Raw genomic sequence first — 8,326 nt, forward strand, 5'->3', positions numbered from 1 at the left:
CCTTTTCTTTCTCTTTTCCCAGGGATTTGGAAACCTGCCAATCTGCATGGCTAAAACTCACTTGTCTTTGTCTCATGACCCTGAACAAAAAGGAGCACCTACAGGTTTTGTTCTGCCAATCCGAGACATCCGGGCCAGCGTTGGGGCTGGATTCCTGTATCCACTGGTGGGAACGGTATGTGAGAGCTGTGGGTGAGGAAAAAAACTTCATGTGCATTCCAGGAATCACTTACTGTTAAGTATCTTCAATTAGGAGAGTCCTTGTCATTTACAGTTGGTGTTTTAACAGTCCAGTGTATCAGATGCCTTAATAGGGGTTATTCTCAGGGGGTGAGGGGGAGGCTGAAATAAACCATCTGACTAATTAGCAAGCCCCTGCTGTGTCCCTCAGGTCCCACATCTCTCTTTTCCTCGATTTTGAGAAAAGGGTAAGCTCTGTAGGAACAGCAGTCTGGTAGAAGGAGAAATCCTTGGCTCACCTGGTTGCTGTTGTGACTTTGCATTCCTGATGAAACCACTTACCAGGTGACCTCTGTGTACACCTGTGGATCAGGGCTGAACAAGGCAACCTCTCCTAAGCTTACAGAGCAGATGCCTCTGAATGAGACACCTCCAAAGCAAAGCTAAGCTGCGCTATCAATCATTTATCAGGCTCCCCTCCTGTTTGGTTCTCATGGTTTTGCTGGCCATCTGTTTGCTGTTCAGCCTGCAGCAATTCCAACAACTCATTTCACTGTGCCCTTGAGTTTTTAGTTCCTTTTCTTTGATATGATAGGCATAATGTCATCTGAGAGGGGAGAGAGTAGCACCAATGCAAACAGGATCCTGGAACAGCTTTGATATGAATTGCCTGGCAGAAAGAGGAGCTATCTGCAAAATGAACCCACGTTCAGGTTTGCATCTGTAGAAACAACACTAGGATGAAAGGATCCACTGGAAATCTTACCTGGGGAGTATTTTCTGGGCAAATGTTGAGTAACTAGTTAGATTACCTGAGGGCATGAGGCAGTTGGAGCAAGCAGCTTACATGTTTACTAGGCCTGAACCTTTCCCTGAGGTCTTCATGGCAACATGTCTGTTATAATGAAGTTTCAAAAGCATTAAGGGTGCATGACTCGGTTGATAAAGTTTGCTGATTTAAGAGTTGGATCCTCTCTTCCTTCAAATGCTAGCTAGACCCAAATATTGGCTGCCTTTTTGTTTTAATTCTTTAAAAAAAAAAAAAAAAAAAAAAAAAAGTTAGTTAAGGTTTCCAGATTATCCAGCATAAATAAGGTAACCACATCCTGATTAAAGTCTGGCTTATCCATGTTGTAAAGACTAATGTGTGTTTTGGGATAGAATGAAAGATAGCATGTCTGTTCCTGTTATAAATGGCATTTTTTGCAAGCCAAGATTTAGTCCAAACAATGATTTATTTTATTATTTATTTCATAAGCATTGGAGAAGGAAAGGGTACACTGCATTAATGAGTAAACAAGAGAGGAATGTTTTCAGGCATTAAAACTAACATTTTGGCTCTTTTTCTGATGTCTTTAGTTTCTGTGGAGTTGGACTTTTTCCTTTCTGCTCCAGTACCCATTTCCTAATGTTTTCTTGGCCATGTAGCAAATCATGGTGTTAATTCTGCCAGAGTTAACAATAAGTCTTCTGGCTGGGATGTGATCATTCTTCTGTGGTGTCTAAAACCCAGGGAATGGATGTCCTTTTGAGAAGCAATCTGGGGCATTTTGAATCAGATCATTATTTTAAACCCATTCAGCAGGGGCTGTGTTAGCCTCAGAATAAATTTTTGGCAGCACCCATTGAACTGTGAGCTGAAAACGCAGCAAATATGTAACTCTGTGCAGAAGCTTTTAGGATAAATGGGAGGTGAAATTAATCACTGGTGTGTGCCTCTTCTTGTTATCTGAAGTTAATCACAAAGGTACGTCACACTTGTTTTGGTTTTTTTTTCCTCAGCTGCTGAGTTTTGGAATTTTCCTTTCTGACTCAAAGTTGAAACTGTTGTACATCCATTAAATACTGAGATTTTAAAGGAAATATAATTTCAAAGGTTATCTAGATTTAAAGTGAACTAAATCATTTGACTCTGATTTGGCTTCTTTTCTGGTGCTGCTGCTGAATTGAAAACAATTCTGTTATTCAGCTCTGTTATTTTCGATCCTAAATGGCATTTATTTTGAAAGATCAACTAGGGCAACAAATAATACACATTTGGTTGGTATTAGTTGTATTTGAAATCTTGCAAGGGGTTTAATTGTACCTGTGTGGTCTAAGTTTTTCTTGTCAGTAAATAGTGTGAATTGCCCTATGTTCTTTTTGAGCACATGTGGTATTAAAGGGAAGGAGGATAAATGAGAAAAAGTTTATTCCTTCAGCTCTGAAAATAACTGAGTGCATGAAGCATTGTAGACACTTGTACAGAAAATTAGTAGCTTAGATGGAAATTATTCTGTACTGCATGGAAATTTGGGGTTTAAGCAGACTGCCTTAAAGTAATAGATAGCAGAGTAGCCACTGTGGGCTGCCCTCTGGATATGAAAGGAGGAAAAATTGACTGTTCATTTCAAAATAGAAAGTGCAAGAAATGGCGAAGTCAGGCACATTTTCAGCACCTCCTACTCTATTGAATGTCACTCTCTCAGCTCCTACTGTGGCCCTCTGAATCTGGAGGTGGAGATCTGCAAAGCTCCATGATTCTCCAGTGGTACATAAATAAATAGGAAGTTTCTTGCTCTTTGTGGCCAGAGTCTGGGAGCTGAGAACAGGAAAACCCCTCTGGGCACTTTAAACCTCTTAATACTTTCTTGAGATGTTCTTGAGGGCAAAATATTTATACAGCTGAGCACAAAGACAAGGAATGGGGATCCTCTCTGTGACCCCCTTCTTCTCTGTCTGGGAAGGCAGTGGTTCTCATAAAAAGGTAATGTAGCCCTAGAATTCAATACAAAGAGGGGACTTTTAAGTGATTTTTAACTCTGCATAACCCATGGAAGACTTGCAGTGGTACAGTACATGTGGGACTGTGTTAGCACTTGTAAATGGCTAAGGAAAATGGGCTGGGACTCCAGAAGCTCCCTGAGCAGTTTTGAGAACTGCAAAAAAGACCTCACCAACAGAGCTTTGCCTTCTTGCTGCTTAGCTTATTATCAAAAGGAAGATGGGGAGGTAATTTGATTAGTGTGCAAAATACTTGCTCAGGGAGAAAATACCAGGTTGCCAAAGAGATCTTTAATCTAATGGAGACAGGCATAACAATACTGACTGTGAAAGCTGAGGCAGGGTGATGCAGATAGAAAATGAGACCTTTCAAGTTCTCCCTTTTTATAAAAGCACTTAATGACCACTGACACAAACTACCAAACATGGTCACAGGTTGTCCACCTTCGTAGAGTCTGTGTTCAGCCTGTGTGTGCTGCTGGGCTAAATGCTGAGTTAGGGGAGGGGAAATGCTGTCAGCTGCAAGAATAAATCAGGCCAAGTGTAGTTCCTGCCAGCCTTGTGTTCTGCATCCCTGGAACTGGGTACTCAGCAATGGGACAAGTGCAGAGGACTGGCCTGAGGCAGTAGTGCTGCAGCTGCTCTGTGAGCTGTAGTTCTGCCCCTGCACAGCCCTTCCGAGCATGTTCTAGTCAGAACTGACTTCTTCATCTCTGTTTAAGCTTTATCACAGTTTAGAGAAAACAAAACAAACCCCAAACTATTTAAAATGTCTTCTCAACAGTAATCATTCCTAATTATTTAACATGTCTAGTTCTAGATTCTCAAAGAATTGTAGTCAGCTGAGACTTTACCACCGGCAAAGTTGAATTAAAATTTGGATCTTCACTTCAGAACCCAGAAAACTGCCAGAAGTAATTGTCTCATCACAGCAAAGTCCATGAACACTCTCCAACAGTGAACTGGCCAGCTGTATGGCCAAGTACTTTGCCAAATCTTGGCCTCTGTTACTTGCAGCTGCAGAGGCCAAACTTAATCCTCATCATAAAAAGCAAAAGCTTCATATCTGTCTACTGAGCCAGGAGTTCCTGGTTCTCCTGGGATGCTTCATAATGGTCCATGACTATCATTCTCTGTTCTGTTGGTGTACAGGCAGCTGTTGCCATCCAAGTCTTCAATATTGGTTCTGGTGCACAAAATGCTGCTGCTGCCATTTTAACATTCTATCTCTTGTTGTCCAGATGAGCACTATGCCAGGACTTCCTACAAGACCTTGCTTCTATGATATAGACCTGGACCCAGTGTCAGGAGAAGTAAATGGGCTCTTCTGAAAGGAATGATTAAACAAAGGTTGGTGTCTTCTTGAAGGCCTTCAATATTCGGGCTTCATTTTTCCAAAGATCTTGAGATAATGGAGTTAAGCCAATCCCATATTATGCCATATGTTTCCAAATGACATTTGATGATTATTCTGTCTGAAAGTTGCCTGCAGTACTATATAATAGTAATTAAATTTTATTTTTGTTTTTAGCTCCCAGAAGAACACCTGATGAGTCATGTAAATGGAACTGTGCTCTGATCTTTTTTTTTTTAAGTCAGAACAAGATATCTGAGACTATAGTGCAAGAAGTGACTGGAAGGAGGAGTGCTGAAGAATCAACCACTAACTTTTAATCTGTAATAATTTTTAAATGGCTGTGTTCCAAGCTAGTTGACACTGAGCATATAAAACATATTTCCTCTACAGACCTTCTGCTTCATAATTGTAGCTGAAGCAGAATACAGAAGCTCGGGTTTAATGACCTCTTTTGATTCAGTGACATGATTTTAATAATTAAAAATCCTAAAGCTGGAGCTGTTTGAAACAGTCTTAGGACTTAATTGTCCTAACCATTGGGGTTTTGCAGCATATATTATCTTTTAAAGTCTTGCTGGCTGCAGGTTCCCATTTGCCACGTGGAATTCTCTGTTGCACTTCTCGCACCATGGGAGAACCTGCCGTGCCCTGGCACTGCACCAGTGTCATTCCAAAGAAGCCAGGAGGAGCCCAGTGCTCTCCAGAAGTGCTCATCCTGCCTTCTGCTGGGAGTTATCCCTGCAGGGACCTGAGCCACATCAGATTCCCCAAGCCCAGCTACGACTGCTGTATTCTTCTGTCAGTAGAATGAAACCTCTGCATATCAGATCTGGAGGGACTGGGTCTCTGGCCCATCTCTGTGTCTTCTGCCAGATGTGTCCTTTGAGCCCTTTTCTGCTCAACCATAAGTGCAGTTACATCATTGACAAGCCTTGTTTCTGAAGGTACGTTTTTGGTCAATAGAGACATCATGAATAGTGATCAAGTGACTCGAAGCAGGTTTTGTCAGCAGGCCAAAAATCATTTTGTAACATGAAGATAGCATTGCTGCCAATTTTTTAACTAATACAAATAAACTTGCAAATCCTTCAAATGCTTTTTGGGTTTTAATGTATGCACTGAGATTACTGAATTAGAATTTATTTCTGTGATTAACTACACACAACAGCAATCCTTGTATTGACAAGTAGGAGTGATTATTGCAGTAATAAGTAGCCTGCAATGCACCAGGGTGTGTGTGTTTTAATCCGTGGTTTTTTTCCCCTAGATGATATATGTTGTCTATAGGAAATAAACTACCTGAATTATTCTGTGAATGTGAGATACTTGCATCTGACTGCAGAAAATCTGAATTAACAGTCATGAGGCCCATCTGCTTGTATCAGAACTGAATTTAAAAACAGTCCAAATTTGGTGAGAACTGAGAGGATCAGGATGTAGGTGTGCAGCAACGTAGGGGAGCATCTCTAGTACACAGACACTGTGTGTGAATATATATATATATGCATATGGAGAGAAAGAGATCTCTATCTCTTCAGTTATTCAGGAAGGGAGAATAATTATATAGAAGTTACCTGGTTGTGACACAAGCAGACAGAACACTTTAAACAGTCATGAGAGCATTTGAGATGCATTCACAGCCTCCTAAAATGTTCTTTTTGATGTTATCCACCCAAGGATTTCCTGGCAGCCAGGAGAGCAGGCTCAGTCCCCTTGCAGAGGGTCAGCTGGGGTTCCCCCATTGCTGCCCAGCCCCCCAGCCTAGCTGAGAGTGCCTCTTCACCTGCGGCTCCTGGGCCCAGCCTTCCCTGGAAGCAGGGTGCCAGAGCGGGTGCTGCCAAGTCTGCTGTCAGTTCCTACATTTCATCTTCCCTGCTACACTGCTTTCCTGTGAGTGCTCTCTGTTCCACCTTCATTTTATGCTTATGAAAGATGGGATAAGTGCAAATTTATGCTAAGATTAGCCTCCTTTTAGTTCAGCATGAGATCATAGCCATGTGCTTGAGAGAGATGGTTCAAGAGGTTGCTAGTCCCCCTCCTGCAGCAAGGCACAGTGCCTGATCAGGCATGAGCTTTTGAAGGGTTTGCTGCACAACAACAAAGTACAAGGGCCAAAAAATAGCCCCAAGCATCCTCAGAGATTAATGGAGAATGTTCTCCAACCTGCACTTCCAACATCTCTCTTCTCTTGCAGGATGGATTCATGAATAGGCTATTTTTTTAATACTCTTCTTTGCAGCTAAGGGTGCCAACTAGGTCTTGTCCTACCAAATGGGACACTGAGGACACTTAATTTCTTCTAGCTAAGTACTCGATGGTCCTCTTGTCCTCCTGTTGCTTAGAGAAAAAACTAATTATGTACAAATTTGTTCTCTGTGGGCTATTTGGGCCTGATCCTTAGCTGGTGTTATGGCCATCCATCCCCTGTGCTGTGCTGTTGGGAGAGTGCTGCATCCCATCCTGTAAGAAATAACACAGATTTATGTTTTTAAGTAGTGCTGGGGACAAGAAAGAGGAGAAGATGTTGCTTAGTTGACTTGTTGCATGGCACCAGCACCACAGAAAGAAAACATGATCTAGCTGGGCCAGGATCTGCTGTCCAGCTTACCCAACTTCTGACCTACCTGATCCTTTGCTTGCCGCAGACCCTGCCTTTTATTTCCCTTTCACCACAGCTGTTGGTGCTACCATCTGCCCCTGGGGCATCAGGAATAATTGGATTCCATGCAAAGTGCTCCTAAAGGAGATTCATGGCAGCTTGCCTCCAGCACACCACCGCGTTCCCCAGCCTCAGTTAGCCATCCTCATTGTCTACTTCCCTGCCTCCAGCAGCAACGAGGGAAAAGCTCCTTGCATTGAAGGGCCTCACTTGGCTTTAATAAAGCAGTGGATGGTAATTAGAACCCACCACCCATCTCAAGAGAGAAGCTGTTTCCAAATGAAGTTTATTATCCTGAGTGAATGCGAGCAAACACATCTCAGAGGGGAGCTTTTAAGAAGGCAATTCCTTGTGATGCTCAGGGCACTTTTTCTGCCCTCCTGGCTGGCATTTCAACCCAACTAACCCATTTTGTACCTTTTTTTTTCCCCCCCATAAAGAAGCTGAGGAGGAGGGAGGCCATGTGTGGTTTTCTAAGCCTGGCCTACACTGGAAGCCACTTGCAAGTTCAGAGTGGTGCTTTGCTCAGTTTCTCGTGTGCAAACATGCTGTGAAGCAGTTAATGTCTGTAAAGCCTTTGTGGGCGTCAGCTCCCCGTGGAGATGAATGGGGACGTTCGGGCATCTCAACTGCAGTTTCCTGTAGTTCATCAGCTGCACTGGGTAGTCCGTTTTCTGGAGGCTCTCCCGTCAATCATCACAGCTGGAGACGTGATTTTTTTAAGTCAGATCTCAGCTGCTTTGGAGAGAAGAAAGGCTCCGATGAAAGAGGCACTTTCTCTGGTGTTCTGGGCATGGATTAGTTTGAAGCCAAGAGCTGGCTGTCCTTATCTCCACCCCCAAAGGTGTAGCTCCTGCAGCACTGCCAACAGTGAGTGCTGACAGCTGCGAAGGTTTCAGTGGCACACAAAAAAACAGCTCCCCTCCTTTCCCACAAAGCCAGGAGAACCCCAGTGGTCCCTCCTCCCTTCGGGCTCCCGTACAGTGCCTCCTGCTGCCACCGAGATCCAAACTACAAACCGCAGCTCGATTTCTGCGAGGACCTTTACCTCGAGCTCAAGTTGCTGGTTTTCTGGTCTGCAGCTGCTGTGCACAGCCGGGGCGGGGACGGAAGGTTACTCTGCCAGCGGGCGAGGGATCCTGCCCCATCAGGAGTGCTGCTACCCGCCAGAAGAGCGGTGCTATCCCGCCACGGGGGGGGCTGCTCCCCCGCGAGAGCGAAGGGATGCTGAGCGGCGAGAGATGCTCTCCCATAGCAGGAAGGAGGCGGCGAGCAGGTGCCGGCAGAGCCGGGCCGGGGCGGGGGGCGGGCCGGGGGCTGGCGGGGGGCGGGGGGCTGCCGGCAGCGCCCTCCCCGCCGGCCCGGGG

General features: G+C 44.4%; 1 protein-coding gene across 1 annotated transcript in view; it reads left to right on the forward strand.

The window, feature by feature from the left end:
• The window catches only part of MTHFD1 (methylenetetrahydrofolate dehydrogenase, cyclohydrolase and formyltetrahydrofolate synthetase 1), a 40,024-nt gene extending 34,631 nt beyond the window's left edge, over window positions 1–5,393 (forward strand). Inside the window, exons 26-28 of the mRNA XM_066321638.1 lie at window positions 23–175; window positions 4,185–4,293; window positions 4,475–5,393. Of these exons, the coding sequence (XP_066177735.1) occupies window positions 23–175; window positions 4,185–4,274 (243 nt within the window). The 3' untranslated portion in view covers window positions 4,275–4,293; window positions 4,475–5,393. The remainder of the gene's footprint in view (window positions 1–22; window positions 176–4,184; window positions 4,294–4,474) is intronic.
• The last annotated feature ends 2,933 nt before the right edge of the window (window positions 5,394–8,326 follow it).

This window comes from Sylvia atricapilla, chromosome 6, assembly GCF_009819655.1.
Source record: "Sylvia atricapilla isolate bSylAtr1 chromosome 6, bSylAtr1.pri, whole genome shotgun sequence".
Classification (NCBI taxonomy): domain Eukaryota; kingdom Metazoa; phylum Chordata; class Aves; order Passeriformes; family Sylviidae; genus Sylvia; species Sylvia atricapilla.